Below are 18,834 nucleotides of genomic sequence, written 5' to 3'. Positions count from 1 at the left end.
TACGCGAAATTATTTGCCATCCTTCGTCGGTCCTTCACTTTCCTCAGTCAACACCGAAGTCAGAGTGTTGCCTTCTCAGCGCTATGTATTTTAGTTCTACAGCTTAGCACTATAGGAAACCACTGAATATGTGCTCGCGTGTTATCGCCTACCTACAGCCGGCATATTATTAAGGCGAAAGCCTTTAATTTATTGCCTCATCGTTGTCAGCAGGAGCTGTCGACAGAGGGTGTCACACTTTCGAGTGAGATATTTAAAAATAAATAAATAAACCTTGCGTCCACCGGGAATCGAGCATCCATCCCTTTTATCCTCAGCCAAGTGCTTTACCAGCTGAACCACGCCTCACATTTTGTTCTTTATTGCATGGGAAAACGTCCGTTAGAAAAAAAAAAGGAAAACTCCATTTACTTAAAAGTGTTCATGTCTGAAGTTACGGGCTGCTTAATAGAAGCCCGCCATATCTCTAGCCCGACAAATCAGCGCCATCAAAGCATCAAAATTGTGGGAGGCACACACATGCATCTAGGTACGGCAGTCAGTTTGGAGGTTCTTCGCTTGCAGTATGCACTCCTCGCCTCACCAACGCGCACTGCTCGCGAAACACGGATTTGGACGATCTTGGTGGCTCTGCATGCCTGTCCTTCATACGGCTTTTCCAATGACTGAACAATCACATTAGCACAAATAGATCGTAGAGCACAACAAAGTTTTTGTCTTAAAGTAAAACTATAATTGTATATGGTGTAATTTAAATGTCCTTTTAAGAGTACTTTGTAGTATATCCTAAAAGAACATAGCATCACGACACAGAATAAGGCAATGATCAATGTATCAGGCATGTTACAGAGACGGCACCTCACCGTCCAAAACACGAACATCTCATTATCATGTATGAAATGTCTTAACAGGAAACATCGCTATGTGTAGTTAGAAAAACAACATTTTTGGGGCTGTCTGAATGCCCATTTGCCTAACACGCCTTAGAACAGTGGTGTAAAAAACACCGCAGATAAGACTGCCGATACAACTGTGTAGGGAACAAAGACTCAGTGAGAACCTGGGTCATCTGCTTTCTCGAGACAATCTATAACCTGTACAGAAACGCACAGTAAGGAAAATTAAAGTGTCAGCAACCTCTTTGAGGAATCCCCATAAGGACCCCTTACGAGCCTGCTCAGTCGATGCGAATAAGTAATGCAAATGAGGAATAAGACGCCTAATCAGCGCAGCTAGAAGAAGCGAGTGGTTTACCGATTTAAAAAAAGAAAAACGGCAAACGCGTTAATGTACAAACAAGTGAACATGGCCCCCTCCACCAGACTCTAAGGGAAGGAACAAGTTTTCACTCCACATGGGCTCGCAATGAGAGCGCCAGACAAATGTTGCAAATATTCTGTGCATTACTTGTACCTTCCTCCTCGCACAATGAAGGACGTGAAGGACATACGTAAGCTTTGCTACTAAAAATATTATCACGAACTTTCGCAGAACATCGAACGAAGAAAAAGAAAGAATTAACGGATGGGTAGAGAACGAAGAGGAGGAAGTGAAGAAGGACATTCGTACGCTTCGCCAGGGTCCTGCTTCGTTCGATCCCTGTAGATAAACCTCCAGTGTGTACTAAGCACGTGACAGTTGTGGTGAGAGGTGCTTGGGTATCGAAAAAACGGAGTTTTCCATCTATCGAGAGCCGTAGTCTCGCTGGTTTGCCACCAGTACCATCGGACATGACCGATGACAGCATTACCGACCAACTGGGACCATCCACAGCGAACTGGCTACATTATCGAGAGCCCCGGACATTCTTTAAAAAACCTGAGGAGAACATTGCCGAGTAGCTCATGCACTACGAAAGAGTAAGCAAATATAACCGCTCGAACGCTGTCACTAAACCGACAAACGTGGTGTTCTTCCTTGCCACCACTGCTTTCGACTGGTTCGACAATCACGAGGATTCACTAAGTACATGGGCTACCTTTACGAGTGAGATAAAGAAACATTTTTTCGACGAAGCTGCAAAGAAGGAGCGTGCAGAGCAGACATTGCTTCCCCGGGTGCAAGTAACAGGAGAAACTTGCACTGCATATGTCGAAGCTATCTTAAAACTGTGTAAGCTAGTGAATCCCAGTATGCTTGAGGAAGACAAAGTCGGCTATCTCCTAAAAGGAATTCGAAGGATGTTTATAACTTTCTGATTATCAAAAAGAGCCTGAGCACCACCGCCGAAGTTATAAAACATTGTAGAACATTTGAAGCTATCAAGCTGCGTCGAATCTCTCCTAAATTCGCAAGAAAGCCCAATGTCAGTGTTGAAGCCTGTTCTTCACTTTTTATGGCTGATATAATACAAGAGCTTGTGCGGGGGATTGTCCAGACCCGAGGATACCGCCTGGCATGAAGAACATCCGTGGCGCAGTTATGCACCGCGAAGAGATGTCACCGCCCTGTCCACTCCCTTGGTATAACCTAGCGGCGCTTCGCGTATGTACGATCGCAGGGAGTCTGCCCAATGTTATGCCCCGACCAGCCGACGGGAATGAGGCCCACCTATACCTCGAGACGAAGTTCGTAAGCGAGGGCCTGGCTACAACCTACGTCGCGACTTTGTCATCCAGCAGTCTTATGCCGATCGTTGGCGCCCTCCGTCTTTGTCTTGCAGGTGTGGCATTGCAGGGCATGTTGCTAGATATTTCTATCGCCGTTTCCTGACAGCTCAAGACTACCGACCTCCGGCGAACATTCACGCATGACCGCCCACCAAACAGCTGCGATCTCCGACTATGTCCGCTTGGGACACGTACCCTTCAAAGCATTGGAGTAGTTACTACTTGCATCTGATCACAGTGTGACGCTGCCACCCAGCGCCAGCTGCGATCACCTTCCCCTCAAAGGTTTTCTTCCCATCAGCCTTCGCGAAACTATGAGGCATGGCCGATGGACGTAAGGCCGCCGGCAAGTCGATCACGTCCATACCTCTACCCGTGTTTATGTTAAAGAACAAATTCGAAGGGTCTATTTATTGCGTGAGAAGAATGCCTCTTGTATACACTGGAACTACAGTATCTGTTATGAGTTTGAGATTTAAGAACCGTTTAGGCAAAAAATAATGTTTTGTGGTGATCGTGCAGTGTTCTTCCGTGGTGTCGGTGGTGAACCTTTGATTTCTCTTGGTGTGTGTGGTTCGGATGTTATTATTGATGGCTGAAATTTAGAACGGAATCCATAGTGCTGCCTCTGTCAACGCATAATGTGATTCTTGGGATCGATTTTCTGCAACAATATGGAGCAACTTTAAACTGTCGTACTGGAGAGATTGCTTTTAATTCTTAAGTTCTTTCGGCTCCTGTGGATGACTCGACACCTGATTTTGGAACATTTGCGGCGGAAGACGATAAATGTGCCAGCTTTATCTACAGCATTTGTGCGGGTTTCCTCAATTTGTATTCAATGCGAAGCGCTTGTAGCTGTAGTAGAACCTACAGCACTCACCTGCTCCAAGAAAAATATTCTCGTTGCGTCGTCGCCGTGATCAGAGGCCGCACCAAGCTGTGGTCAGTCAAGTACTCTAAAGAGCCAGCTGTGATCCCTCGGTGCCTAAAACTCGCCCGTTTCGAGGAAGACGTGTCAGGCTCCGTCGCAGCGTTAAACAGCTCAGTCATTGAGCAGCACGTGCGATCAGGTATTGAGATCCGAGCTAACGCTATGATTAATAAGTCTCTTTGCAGAACGGAGCGTTGAATTCCGGCTTGGGATGCACGCCCCGTGATCCACTGATAGCGAGCTGGCGTTTCGGCAACCGGAGAGCACCCTCGCCGCCACGCAGGAAGAGGGGGCTGAAAAGGGGCGGAGCTGGTTACGGAGCAGACGCCGACGCGAAACCCAGGAACGGGCTCCAAAGAGCTGCGCCCTAAAAGAACTTCGACACTATCTGCCTAATAAACAAATAATAAAGTTCAAGTCCTCGATCACTAGATTAGTGCGTTGACGCTCTCCCACGTTAATACCCATATGAATTCCACAAACACCCGGTGTATTCTGTGCAATTTGTTCGGACTATGAATAATACCTATAGGAAATACCAAACCTTGGCAATCAGAAACAATTGCATACAGTGGCGCGAGCAAACGTTGAGAGACCCCGCCTCCTGCCAGTTTCCAGTTTTTCCCGTCATCTTTTCAGTTACGTCACTCCAGTACTCGCAGTATTCCGGTAATGATCCAGCGGCACTCCAAGGTAAGATGTAGTGTTTCTGTCCATGTTATGAAAGCAAACCGTTTGAGTTTCACGTCCCAGTTACCATGCCATTTGCCGACGCCTGTCTCCCAGTTCATCGCAGACCTAATGAGTTTAAATAAACTTACACAAAAAGGTTCCACATATATTACAAATATCATGGGAGACAAATTACGCCCTTGTCTTAAAGATGACTGCACTGGTACTCTTTATGTTAGGATTTTGCAATTACAAGCTGTGTTGTGCAATCTCAATAGGATAGCATTACTCCTTTTACCTTAGTGCTTCAAGGTTCGAGTGTTCTATTATACTGAACAAAGCTTCGTGTGACACCCTATTGAAGTCTGTCTATATGCTCGTTGGTAAAAATGGTTCGGTCTTTGATGCCACGCATTTGATACCCATGTGCGTAATCAGTTTGCATCCTTTTTGCGTGCATCTTGATAAATATTTTGTAATCAGTATTCGCAAGACTGATAGGGTTCTATGATCCTACTGAAAACAGCTTGTCCTTGACACCCGCTTTAGAAATCACTACCGATCGTGAAATTCACATATTTCTACTTGTCTCATGAGCAGCGGAATTGCGCGAGTTACAGATGCGGTGCATTTCCTGTCCTGTAACCGAATTATAGAACACCGATGAAGTTTGATCCGAATTCCGGTGCACACAACCAGCCTGAGCCTTGGTGAGGTGAAGTATTTTTCGCTCGCATACGCCACCCTGGCGGTTAGCTGTGCGACGAATCAGTCGGATGGTACGCTGACTTGGCGCTTGGAGAGCCTTTCTCCATACGCGTCATCAGAGTGAACAATTAGAACTAGAACACTGATTTTAGGTACTAGAGGGATCGGAGGGGTATATAGCTCAAGGAAAGTCGGCGGAATGCCTGAATCGCATTTTGGGGGGCGGTAAAGGAACAGTTTTAATTTTAAAGGGCAACAGATTAGGCTACGTTCCCGCAAATGTGTGTCGATGGTGGCTAATGCAAATATAGGTGTCCTATTAGGGCGAAACCTTCAATGGCTCATGCCTGTCCAGCGTGTCCATGCTTGTTTAGAAATGCGCATCTGCAAGAAGTGTTAATCATGTTGGTAACGGCGACAGACACATAATCCTGCCTCCCCGGTTAATCGGACCACCACCCAGAGATCCCTAGCAGAGCGCTTTAACCTACTGCGCCACGCCCGGCATCATGAAACACACATTATGATTCTCCTTGTCTACACTGGAGATAGTAGTAGCGAGATTCCGCGAATGAGAGATAGTGTTTTTCGTTTCCTGCAGGGTAAGGCGCTACGATCGCCGTAGGTTGCAGCCGTGTTGCACCGCGGCTCTTCGATGTTTTTTTAACTTTGTGCGGAAATATTGATTTTGTGTACGAAACAAAGCACAATGTCCCAGTGAGTACCTCGGGTGAGTGCAGAGTTATTTTCACACATCTGAAGTCATCATTATTTCCTGCTGGGACAATGTTTTCTGCGACTGACTGCTAACCATAACAACACCCAGGTGTAGCTATGCTGTGTCCTGGCTGGGCTGCCAGGACGCACCATGCGGAAGCCGGCGTGGGTTCGCTTACATCCAAGTGGCCGAAGTGCGAGATCCAGCTGTGGGTTCATCGATAAGTATAGGCACCAAAAAAATTGAAAGCAGACTTCAAGGAAAGGCGTTCAGACGACCAACGCGCGATGAAGAGTGGCCGAGGATGCCCATTAACTTGCTTACATGTTCCATATTTTCTTAACGTTTATCTGCTAAAAGCATTCAAGTAAGGTGCAGCGGTGGCGTAGCGGTAGAACATCCGCCTCGCATGCAAGAGGACCGGGGTTCAAATCCCGGTGCCGCGCAATTCTCCACCGGATGAAAAAAAAAGAATCCGCGTGTCGATGGAATTGCATATACAGGTTTGGGGTGCGACCTGATGCCAGTGAACACCTCCGGCAACGCACTCCCTCACCAGAAAAGGAGTTGGCCAGCCTGGTGCAGTAATTGGCCACAACCTCCTATGATAAGCTCCATAAAACCCCGGCCCTCAGTCACCAGCGGCTGCGGAACAACTGACCACGGCGGCGGTCAGACCTGTGACGCAGCAGGGGGTGCTAAGAAAGCCTGGCTCCGCTGGACAGGCCGCCAATGGAAACTGACCCTGGCAACGTTTAATGCTAGAACCCTAGCTAGTGAAGCTAGTTTAGCAGTGCTGTTAGAGGAACTAGAGGGCATGAAATGGGATGTCATAGGGCTTAGTGAGGTTAGGAGGCCGAATGAGGCATATACTGTGCTGAAGGATAGGCATGTACTGTGTTATCGAGGTTTACCAGAGAAGCGACAACTAGGAGTAGGTTTCCTTGTCAATAAGTATATAGCGGGTAATATAGATGAATTCTATAGTATTATTGAGAGGGTTGCAGGCATCGTAATTAGGCTTAATAAGCGGTATAAACTGAAGGTTGTACAGGCCTATGCACCTACATGTAGTTATGATGACCAGACAGTTGAAAGCTTCTATGAAGATGTAGAATCGGCAATGCGAAAAGTAAAGACGCAGTATACTGTACTAATGGAAGACTTCAATGCCAAGGTAGGGAAAAAACAGGCAGGAGGCAAGGCAGTAGGTGGCTATGGCATTGGTTCTAGGAATAGCAGGGGGAGTTACTAGTTGAGTTTGCAGAGCGCAATAACTTACGAATCATGAATACCTTCTTCAGCAAACGGAAGAACCGAAAATTGACATGGAAAAGTCCTAACGGAGAGACTAAAAATGAAATCGACTTCATAATGTGTTCAACCCCGCCATTGTGCAGGATGTAGAGGTAATCGGGAAAGTTCGATGTAGTGACCACAGGATGGTGAGGTCCCGAATAAGCCTAAATCTGAAGAAGGAACGCAATAGATTAGTAAGAAAGAAACCCATCAACGAATTAGCGGTGAGGGGGAGGGCAGAAGAGTTCAGGATCTCGCTACAGAATAGGTATTCAGCTCTAACTGAGGGTGGCGACATTACCCTAGAGGCAAGGAACAATAATTTCACAGATATCATTACTGAGTGCGCGGTAGAAGTAGGCGGTAGGATAGTTAGAGAGGATACCGGTAAGCTGTCTAAGGAGACGAAAGATTTGATTAAGAAACGGCAGAGTATGAAAGCTTCCAATCCAACAGACCAGATCGAATTGGCCGATATATCAAAGCTAATCAATAAGCGCAAGGTGGCCGATATAAGGAAGTTTAACATGGAGAAAATTGAGCATGCTGTAAAGAACGGGGGAAGCCTTAAAGCGGTAAAGAAGAAATTGGGCATAGGCAAAAACCAGATGTATGCGATAAGAGACAAGGCGGGCAACGTCATCACTAATATGGAAAAGATAGTCAAAGTAGCCGAGGAGTTCTATACAGATCTCTACAGTAGCCAAAGTAGCCAGGACCGTAATGAGATTGGCGATAGGGAAAAACAGTCAGACGTTCCACCAGTGACGAAGGACGAGGTCAAGAAAGCACTAGAAACTATGAAAAGGGGGAAATCAGCTGGAGAGGATCAGATAACTACAGATTTGCTGAAGGACGGGGGGAATATCGTGCTAGAAAAACTGGCCACCCTGTATACGCAGTGCCTGGTGTCATCAACGGTACCGGAATCATGGAAGAATGCAAACATTATCCTCATTCACAAGAAAGGGGAGTCTAAGGACCTTAAAAATTACAGTCCAGTCCGCTTACTGTCTGTTACGTATAAGGTATTTACTAAGGTAATCGCTAATAGAATCAGGACAACCTTAGACTGCAATCAAGCAAAGGATCAAGCAGGGTTTCGGAAACGGTACTCTACTATCGATCATATCCATACCATCAATCAGGTGATAGAAAAATGCTCGGAATATAACCAGCCCTTATACATAGCATTCATTGATTACGAAAAAGCATTTGACTCAGTTGAAACCTCGGCGGTGATGCAGGCTTGGCGAAATCAGGGGGTAGACGAGCCGTACGTGAAAGTGCTGGAAGATATATATAGTGGCTGCACAGCAACCATAGTTCTGAATAAAGAAAGTAATAAAATTCCCATAAACAAAGGTGTTAGGCAAGGAGACACAATCTCCCCAGTACTATTCACAGCTTGTTTAGAGAAAGTATTCAGAGATTTGGAATGGGAGCAGTTAGGGATAAGGGTAGATGGAGAATACCTCAGTAATCTGCGATTTGCTGATGACATTGCCTTGCTAAGCAACTCGGGAGATGAACTGCAAATAATGATTGATGACCTAGACAGGAAAAGTAGAAAGGTAGGCTTGAAAATCAATATGCAGAAGACTAAGGTAATGTTCAACAGCCTCGGGAAGGAACAGGAGTTTACATTAGGTAGCGAAATACTGGAAGTAGTAGGCGAATATATCTACTTAGGACAGGTAGTAACCGCAGATCCGGACCATGAAAAGGAAATAACAAGAAGAATAAGATTGGGATGGAGCGCATTTGGCAAGCACTCGCAGATTATGACTAGCAGCTTACCGGTATCTCTCAAGAGGAAAGTATACAACAGTTTCATCTTGCCTGTACTCACCTATGGGGCTGAAACGTGGAGGCTAACCAAGAGAGTTCTGCTTAAGTTGAGGACAACCCAAAGGGCTATGGAACGAAAAATGGTAGGGGTAACATTAAGAGATAGAAAGCGTGCAGAGTGGGTCAGAGAAATAACGCAAGTTAACATTCTAGTGAAAATTAAGAAGAAGAAATGGACATGGGCAGGACATGTAGTGCGAAGAGAGGATAACCCATGGTCGCTGAGGGTAACAAACTGGATTCCAAGGGAAGGAAAGCGTAGCAGGGGGCGGCAGAAAGTTAGGTGGGCGGATGAGATTAAGAAGTTCGCAGGGGTCAAGTGGATGCAGCTAGCACAGAGCCGGGTTAAGTGGAGAGATATGGGAGAGGCCTTCGCCCTGTAGTGGGTATAATCAGGCTGATGATGATGATGATGATGATGATGATGATGATGATGAATTTCATCCAACGCCGACAACGGGAACCGAGCAGATATTTGTTGCGGGAAGCTTTTAACTTAAATTTTATGAAAACAGCGCAAAGAAATAACTTCTAAGCGCAGCATAAAACTGCAGTTTTTAATGTAATCCTAAGCGTTCACATTCAAGGTGATAGGCTTGTTCACAAATATTACACATTTTCACTGCATCAGAGACCAATTGTAAGGTTGTGTATGCCCTAAACGATGTACATAGTGATCGAGCGGAGTGCGCAGCAATCATGCTGTTGGTTCTGTATGATTATCAACATTTTTTTATGCCAGCAGCAACTAACTCCAGGGAACAAGCACAGCCTATTCACAGCAGGTGTACGAGTACGCATATGGCCTTAAGCATTTGACTGTAAGGACGGTTTTAGTTTACAGAAAAGAAGGTACTGAACTACATTGCCCTAAATACCTATAAATAGCACGAATGTTTCTTTAACTACGACGTTTCTGAGAAAACTGCAATACTGCTTTCATTGTAGCCATACGACTGCGCTTGGGTGGATGTCAAAGAGTAATTACTCCCTTATTAGAAATTCACTCTACCTTGAACGTTTTCCGTAAGCATTCGACCAACTACCCCAGTTATTTCCATTCTGTGTTCATTCATATACCTTTTTCTTTCTTTTCATGTATAAACAGTTCACTAATTTTTACTGTATACTGATCATTGTCTTACTTCGTTTATTTCTGACCGCAATCTTCCTTTCATTTTAAATGATTGTCCCTGTCTTTGAACATGGTCCAAGTATTGTATGACTTCATGTATGCGTTTTGTGCCCTGCCTGTAACGATCCCGCCCGGGATTGACAGTATTCCTAAGTAAATAAATAAATATGCAGCGCCAGTGTCTCTGTAGAGCACAACAAATTTATACTACAACAGTTGGGTTAACTATCACAGGCAAAATATTTCAGCTCGATAGTGATGATAGGAGCCAAAGTCACCTTAGGGGTCGCTTGCAGCCTGCTTTCACAAGACGTTGCATGACGGGGAGCCTGTAAGATGTCATTGTTAAAGAACAGAGAGCAAAATTAGGAAAGATCGGGAGAAGTCTCCGAGCGCTAGCGAAAACTTCAACGAGAGGACTTGTCCTATAGTATTAACGTTGGTCAGCGCGTTGTGGATTCACTTGAATTGTGTCATTTTGCCGTTTATTGTGCACACAAACTTTGAATCCCTTAACTTAGCTCTTATAATGCATATTCTCATTACCATTCGAGCTATGATAATCTCTAGTATGTAAGGAAGTCCAATTTATACCAATCAAAAAATAGAAGGCGTATGATTAACTGAATACACGAGATGGGATAGACACACAAGAAGACAGGTGCAGATTAAGGGGACTTTATTCAGCTACAAAATACTCTCCTGGATGAAAGAAACCCGCAGTTCGAAGATATTTAAAAAGGCTCTCTTTCAAGGGAGCGAAATTTTTTAATGGATTTGGTAAAGGTTCATTTAACGTTCTGGAATTCTCTACTCGACAAGAATATACACTGCAAGAATATACAAGTACAACTGTTCTGTAACATTTACTTCGCTTACTATTTATGACAAAATCAACGGCGAGAATTGGGCCTAGTTGGTGATTCATAGTGGTTCACCGCGCTTACACCTGGAACGGCCGGAAATAGAATACAGATCGCAAACTTACGAGAGTTATTTAATGGAAAAGTGTTTTTTATACACAGTAACATGAACGTCATCACTGCAACATAAATAAACAAGGGCACCTGAAGAAAACAGTCATCACAGGCATCAAAGGCATTCTGCTGGACACACTGAAAATCACTGTCAGTTTTACTTTGCGATTTAGCACTACGTGACTAGCACGCAGTTTCGCAGGGTCTGCCGAGCTAAATGTGTTGGTCAGTTTTTTTGGTAACAAAACATACTTCGTCAGTTATATTTCTCGGTGGACACAAACACTTCAAATGAACGGCAAGGAATTGGAGATGCATATGTCGCCGGTTCGAATTCCTATTACAAATAACAATCTACTACTTTAGCTACCAAATGGACGCACAATGTAGAAGATAAATGGCACAAAGTCACCCTTAACTCTGCGCAAGCAGCGGCTGCATCAGTTTTATACGAGTAGCGTCGTACTTATCTGCCACTACTTCCTGGGGACGGCATGCACGAGGAAAGTTAAGCTTTGACCTTAAAAACAGAAATTTATTCGTGGCTACCGACCCTCCTCGTGGTGCAGATGTAACTCTGCGCTGTCGAGGGCACCGCTTGAGGCGGCAGGAGCATGCCGTGGAGCACGCCGGCAGGCCGCCCCGCAGCTCTTCGGCCGTTTTAGAATTTTCTCGGGTGTTTCCGTCGTTTTAGACCCTCAGTCAAATAACATGTTTGTGTGTCTTGTCGTACACAACATCCAATACAGGAATTTTTCAACCACTAAGATTTTCATTCAATTTAATTGGTTTGACTTGGGTTGTGGAGTTTGGGCTATACGTCCCAAAACAACTCAGGCTATGAGAGACGCCGTAGTGGAGGGCTCCGGAAATTTCGACCACCTGGGGTTCTTTAACATGCACTGACATCTCACAGAACACAGACGCCACTTCGTTTCGCCGGCATGGAAAAGCGACCGCTGAGGCTGGGATTCGATTCCGCATCCTTAGGAACAGCAGTCGATCGCCGTAACCACTGCGCCAGCCCGGCGGGTCATTCTACTTATTTAGTCCTGTCACAAAGGAGCCATATGGTGGATAAGCAGTGAGTTCCCGCGGAATGGTACTTGGCCCACGCAACGGCATTACGTGTACGGGAAAAACGCAGGTATGGTTCTCGAAGCGCTCAAAGGGCGCCGAGGACCCAGTTTTGTGTTTCTGAGTCTAAGCAGATGAGCAGTGAGTGTTGTTTTTCGTAGTTGTTTCGAATACGAAGCGAAAACAAAACTGTTCTTCTATGTGGCACCGTGCGTGCTTATTTTCTTGGCTAGCTGGCCAGAAAGGTGGACAGCTTCGTTGAAGTTTAATATTGTGTTCTTTTAATTCTCTTTCTGTTGTGTATTGGTCTGTTCTCAGTCAAAGAGTAGCGGGAGACCCGTCTTTTAACTGAGGATTAGGTTTCGGCTTAAACGGCCAAAGATCTGTTTGTGCGAGTGAGAGCGCATGGCCTTTAGGGTCAACGGTTGGTCGCGTAGGTCCGGTGGTGTATCAGGCCGTGGGTGGGAGCAAGCTGATCGAAAGTAGGATGGATTTCTTGGGAGTTGCTGGATGAAGACTCAATACCGATTAAGCTGAAGCTAGTGTTATGTAATCTAGATTCCTTGTATTTAACGTAATAAACTTATTCATCATTTAAGAGCTATTTTAAAGAAGTTTACTTTTCAATGGATGATATGAGCTTTGCCCTGCAACCATCACTCACAAAGCAAGCCCCCCCCCCCCCCCCCCCCCCCAGCGTTCATTCTACGACTTGCACTTTCGTCAGCCCCAGCTCGCCACAAAGCGAATGAAAATACTTTTCACCTACTGCTTTCTGGGCTAATTGGGTCTTGGTCTTTTTAGACAGTATTATAGACTAAAACATTGGCATTTGCAGATAAGCCCGTAACAGTATTGCAGTTTGCACCAAGGTAAAAGGCTCCAAGCTCGTGGCTGCTACTATCACGATAAAAGAATTTAGGACTACGCTTCAGCGCGGTAAAGTGCGCAAGTGGCGAAAACCACTTTAAGGGACCTCTTTCACTAACCTCATCATGGTTGTTTTCCCTACTACCATCATCAATATCGCTGCTCTCATGGTCATCAACTGAATGCCCCGTCCGTCACCACTACTGTCATCGACATTAACCGCAGTCCTTGTCATCCGATCATCATCTCTAGTTACGTCGTCATCGTTATTGCAATATCATCCTCAAGCTCCACAAGAAGCATTTAGCTCTGTCTTTCACGAGCCCGGCTTGGCGCTGCTGCGCCATGCTGTGTTTGAAAAGGCTCTAAGCTAGAAAGAGCGCATGTATTGATAGCAGAGGTTTTCAGAGAAGTAAAAATGCTGCTGCGTACTTCCTACAGTTAATGTTTTGAGCATCGCTTTCCTGAGCGCCAACCTCAAAGGTCGGCAATGGTGCTCCTGACTGCAGCGAAGGAGTCAAACTTTTGAACGTCCGTACATTTATTTGCATTGGCCACGTTTGAATGGTTACCTGCGACAACGGTTTGCCACATCAGAGTTTCTTACCAAAGGTCTAAAGTGCACTGTGTTGATTCGGAAAACACGAACAGCACTGTTAAGCTGGTCTGGTTCAGGCGCTATATGCAGCACAGAGGGATTGTAAAAGCTTTGGAGCCTTTTGAAGCTACTGAGACTGTAGTGCTAGAAGTGGCGATGTCCTGGCGTGGAGCATATGGAAACAGCAGAGAAATCTCGTTGACGCGAAAAGACGGAGTCACCACAAGTACAATCCCTCATACTATTACCTTTACGTCTTTGGGGTACCGCCTTTAGTTATAATCCCACAAAGGCCAACGGCTGCGTCTACGGTGCAGCCAAATTGGGAACGTGCGGCGCTAGTGCCACACGCCTCGGTGCACACAGTGCCGACGCTTTCGACGTATACTATGGAGAGCTGCGTTGTGAGTTATGCTGTCATTTTGGACCATGCCAACTAACGCTTCATGATGAAGTGGCCTTCGACCATATTATGCACGAGATAACTGTTGGCGCTCCTGAGGAGCGCAGCCTTGAGCTCCAAACTGTGAGAGGAACAAAGTCATCTCCGCGAACACCAGTTGACAACCTGCAATGGTTGATCTAGGTTCAGCGTCTGCGGAGCCAAATAATTTCGATTCCGGATACCGCTCGACCCGGTCGAGCGGATTACTTTCCCAAGACAAACAAGAGGAACGTTAGCCATGTTGGGGTATGCCAGTTTATTAGCCTTCATTTTTTTGCGAGGTCATGACGTGGCTATTGTCAGAAGCTAAAAGCTAACCTATGTTTTTACATCCCCAATTTTTCAATGGGTGTTTTGCTTTTTAGTTCTTCGTGGCTTCTTCCGCAAAGGGCTACTGCTCTTTTTTTCCTTTTCAGACAGGTCGCCATCAGTGCTTCCGATCACTTTGTCAAGGCCTTCATCATTCTCGACTTTGTCATCCAAGATGTCGGCGATCCTGAGGAAAGAGCGGATGTGGTCCAGCAAGTAGCAGCCAAGTTCGTCCAGCTGCGGTGGCTGCCGGGAAGACATGCTGCTTCCTCCAAGTTGTGGAGGAGGATTGCAAACAAGTTCTTCACGCACGATGCCAGCAAGACTCCAAAACTATGTCATCGAAAGAAAAAATAAGAGTATATCAGGATTAACAAGTGCAAGCACTTTTTTTACATGAATACAATATAACCATAGGGGTAATTGTCGCAGGACTTAGCAATTCATGCTAGCCAGCCTTTAAAAGTGATGACGTTGCTAATTTACCTGAAAATGGCAAGGTGATACGTCGCCTGATATGTAAGGTAAAAGCAGACTTTTTGAAGCACGGAACAGAGTGCACTAAAATTGATCATCTGTGCATCTTGCCTCCCTACCTAGCTCGCAATAAAATGTTTGCATACATGCTAGACTTATATTTGTCCTTAAAAATAGAACTGATACGATAACTTACTGCTCGTTATACAAAGGGCACTTATTAGTAAAGCCGGTAACCTTAGGGTACCGAATAAAATGCAATATATTTTTTAACGAGGCTCTCATTCCGGCGGCAGAACTAGAGAATTAATAGACGGTATTAACCACGGGCTACTTTTTCCAGGCAGCATAGCAAATTTTGAAAGATTTTACAGAATTTCGGAATGTATTTGCCTTGTCTAAACTTCAGGCGTCATGTGAGCAGTAGCGTAAGAGATGCATGTCCAAAGGGACACTCGAAAAAATATTTACAACCGCTTCACAACAGCAGAATCGTTCATAGAAAAAGGAATAAGGTCACTATAATGAAGATAGTCAGGCAGGTATTCGCAGTTCGTCGCGTGTGATTCACCGCTTGCTCAGAGGAACTCCACAGTGGCCTTGAATAGAAGTTGGAGAAGAAATTTCCAGAGAGAGTACCGTTGTAGTCTGCGATTCTCGAATGACACTGGCTTGCTAAGCGACTAACAGAAAAATGATGGTTGGTCTAAAAATAATAGGAAATCATGAGAACAGTTCGGGCATAAACTGGCGGTTTTGCGGTGGAAGTGCGAAGGGTATATATAAACTTAGTGCAGTCAGGAGCCGCGGATCCGGACCACGCAATTGATGTATCTAGAAGAAGAAATATTACAAAGGATTCTTAGAATATTCCATGAATGTGAAGGCGAAAGCCTAGACTACTGGTTTTATACCGCATACGCTTCTTGACAGCGGTCACAACTAGCGGTCCGTTTGCAGAACTTCACGGGCGCCGCCGTTTGCATTCTTTTCCAACGGCGGTGCCCTTCCCCACTACCACCAACATTTCCCTTCTCGTCCCCAGCAACTCTGTTGGCATTTTCCTCCACACCGTTCGGTGCTGCTGATGATAGCAACTTCAACTCTCCGACTGTGCTCCGTACCAATTTTTGAAAGCATTTATTCAGCGCTTTTTCCCCTTTCCCGCCGCGCTTCGTTTTCGACCTCAAAACGCTTTGAACATCTAATGATTTCTTCTTCATACAGCATGCGAAAATGTTCACTTTCGGCAATGATAATTATGGATTCATTCTCAAAAACTCGGCGTAGTAGTTCGCTTGCTCGGCTTGGCATGAAAAGATAGTGGATCGAATGCCTGCGCGAGTCTACTAATTTTCACTTCCAAATATTTTCTTTACCTCAAAACATGATCTTGAAACCGCGCGATTGAAGGTATTTCGCGTTCTATTTGAATGTAGCACATCTGTCAGGTTCCTAAGCACCATGAATAGAAACTGAGCAGTGCCCCTCAAGTAAAATGTGTATACAAGGTGTATTCTGTTAGTACTCAAATATACGGATAATTTTTATACCTCCAGCAAAAAAAAAAACGCAATCATATACAGAAGAGACAACAGATGGACCAACGCCGCCCTTTGAAGTGGCTAGAACGTTCTCAGGCCGAGCTGAATATAAATTTTTCTCCCTCCCGCACCCTCACACAACTTGACGCAGTACTAATGCAGTTATGATCTCTAGTTCACATGTGATAGGCTTCCAGGAGTTCTCGTGCTGTTCGATCCTTGTTCTTCCCTAGGCTGTCTGCGTTGTCGAAACGGGCGCATGTTTCCTCCGTGATACATGCCTTGCGCGACAAGAGCATATTTCTATGGTCTTTAAAACTTCTGGGGTGATCCCTAAGCCGGTCTTTGCGATATATCGGTCAAGTTGACTGACAAACATTTTCTGACGCAAGTAGTAGTTTGTATAACATGCGTGAAGCGCACTTCACATAGGTAGGGAAGGCGTCACCTAGAAGATGGTTGGTTTTTAGTCAGCCCCTGTAATCACCTTATAGCTGATACGAGAGCAAAGTGCTAAACCTTTCACCGGGGCCGTAATGAGAAGAGCACCCAACCTATTCGCCACATTCTCCATGTTGTGAAACATAATGTACAGGTAGGGGAAACTAGCGCTCGAAAGACTCAGTCACCTTTGATTATCTTCTGTTAGTTGAGCGTCGTTCACTTGTTTAGGAAGAGGGTTTGCGCGCCAGCCATACCGAGCAACTAGGAAGAATAAGTTGGCAGTCTAGTTGGTTGTGCGTTGTGATGGAATAGAGCAAAAGAAAGGTCACAGAGAAGCAAGCGACACACTCGCGCGCTGAATATCATCATAATCAGCGATTGTGCGTGTCATTTTTTCCTCGCATCCCGTCTCTTGCGCTGTTCCATCACCAAGCGAGCGGGTAGCCCTAAGTCACCATTATGGCTAAATTGTTCTCAAAGTTGGTCTGCATTTCATTAAGAACAAAGAATAAGAAGACATAGGCAAGAGACATTTAGTTCAGTTCAGGCGTTCAGTCGTGTCCGACTCTCCGTGACCCTATGGACCTTGTCACGCCATGCTTTCCGGTCTCTCACTATCTTCCTAACATCACATAACTTCATCTGCAGTGCCTCAAGGATGCCATCTAACCATCGAGTTCGCTGCCTACCCCTTCTCCGGCAACCCTCAACCTTTCCCAACATGAAATCTTTCTCCAGCGACTCCTCTCTTCTCATCAGATGACCAAAGTAGCTGAGCTTTACCTTAAAATTTGACCCTCCAATGGGCAGTCAGGGTTTATGGTCGACAATATCGACTGATTTGATCTTCTAACAGTCCAAGGAACTCTCAAGAGTCTTCGCCAGCACCACAATTCAAACGCGTCAATTCTTCGGCGGTCAGCCTTTTTCACAGTCCAACTCTCGCATCCATACATCACAGCTGGAAAGACCATAGCACGAGTTATACGGATCTTGGTTGGCAGACTAATGTCTCTCCTCTTTACTAGGCGGTCAAGGCTAACCATTGCTCTCTTTCCCAGAAGCAGGCGTCTCCTAATTTCATGGCTGCAGTTTCCTTCCGAGGTAATCTTCGAGCCCAAGAAGAGAAAATCTGTCACAGCTACCACTTCTTGTCTATTGATGCTCCAGGACTTGATAGGGCAAAACGCCATGATCTTTGTCTTTTTAATGTTCAGTTTAAGCCCAAACTTGTCACTCTCTTCTTGTACACGCATCAGAAGTCTCTTGAGTTCCACTTCACTTTCTGCCATTAAAGTGGTATCATCCGCATATCTAAGGTTGTTGATACGTTTTCCAGCAATCTTCACTCCAGCTGAAGACTCGTCCAGACCGGCCTTCCTCATGATGCACTGTGCATATAGGTTAAATAGGCAGGGCGACAGTATGCAGCCTTGCCTCACCCCTTTCTCAATCGGAAACCAATCAGTAAGACCATGCCCAGTTCTGACTGTGGCCTCTTGCCCTTCATACAGGTTCCTGAGGACATTTACGACATATCAAAAATAAAGTCTTACATTTATGGGGAAATATTGTCATAGCTGGGGCAGGAGGACTTTGAATGAGATATATGGAATAGGCAATTGCATTTCAATCAGCATATTCATGCTGATACCTATAATGGTTAGGTTTGATTCGCGGAGTTCACTGTCCCAAGGAGACTCGGGTTATGCGAGACACCGTATTGGAGGGCAAGTTGATGTCTATGGTCGCACGGTTACCGCCTTGGTGGACACCGCTGCTGACTATTCTGTCATCAGTGAAGAGATCGCCGCCCGGCTCAAGAAAGTGATGCCCATTTGGGATGGTCCGCTAATCAACGTCATACCTTCCACGACGACATCCACGCATCACATTGTTGTAAGGTCCTCGACGGAGACTTGACCGTTCCACCCCAATTAAGTGTCGTCGCCTGCGTGTGCAACGCAGACATCAGAATTGCCGAAGTCGTCGTCGAAGGAAGTACCCAGTTGCTCTTGGAGAGTGAACTGGGAATCGCAAGAGGCGTCACCATTTTCTGTCATGGACAGTGCTGGTAGGGCTGGTTACGAACTTCACCGAAGAATACCGACACCTGAACAATAGCACAACGATTGCTTTCCTCAACGAGCTAGCGGACACCCGAGAA

General features: G+C 45.5%; 1 protein-coding gene across 1 annotated transcript in view; it reads right to left on the bottom strand.

Annotated features, from left to right (window-relative positions):
* Positions 1–14,125: 14,125 nt before the first annotated feature.
* Positions 14,126–18,834, bottom strand: part of LOC146193251 (uncharacterized) — a 55,980-nt gene continuing 51,271 nt past the window's right edge. Inside the window, exon 9 of the mRNA XM_084602627.1 lies at positions 14,126–14,535. Within this exon, the coding sequence (XP_084458753.1) occupies positions 14,236–14,535 (300 nt within the window). The 3' untranslated portion in view covers positions 14,126–14,235. The remainder of the gene's footprint in view (positions 14,536–18,834) is intronic.

The sequence above is a fragment of the Amblyomma maculatum genome, chromosome 4 (genome assembly GCF_055883805.1).
Source record: "Amblyomma maculatum isolate TAMU_Amacu chromosome 4, ASM5588380v1, whole genome shotgun sequence".
Lineage (NCBI taxonomy): Eukaryota > Metazoa > Arthropoda > Arachnida > Ixodida > Ixodidae > Amblyomma > Amblyomma maculatum.
Note: the sequence above shows the minus strand (reverse complement) of the source record. Positions and strands in the feature narration are given on the sequence as shown.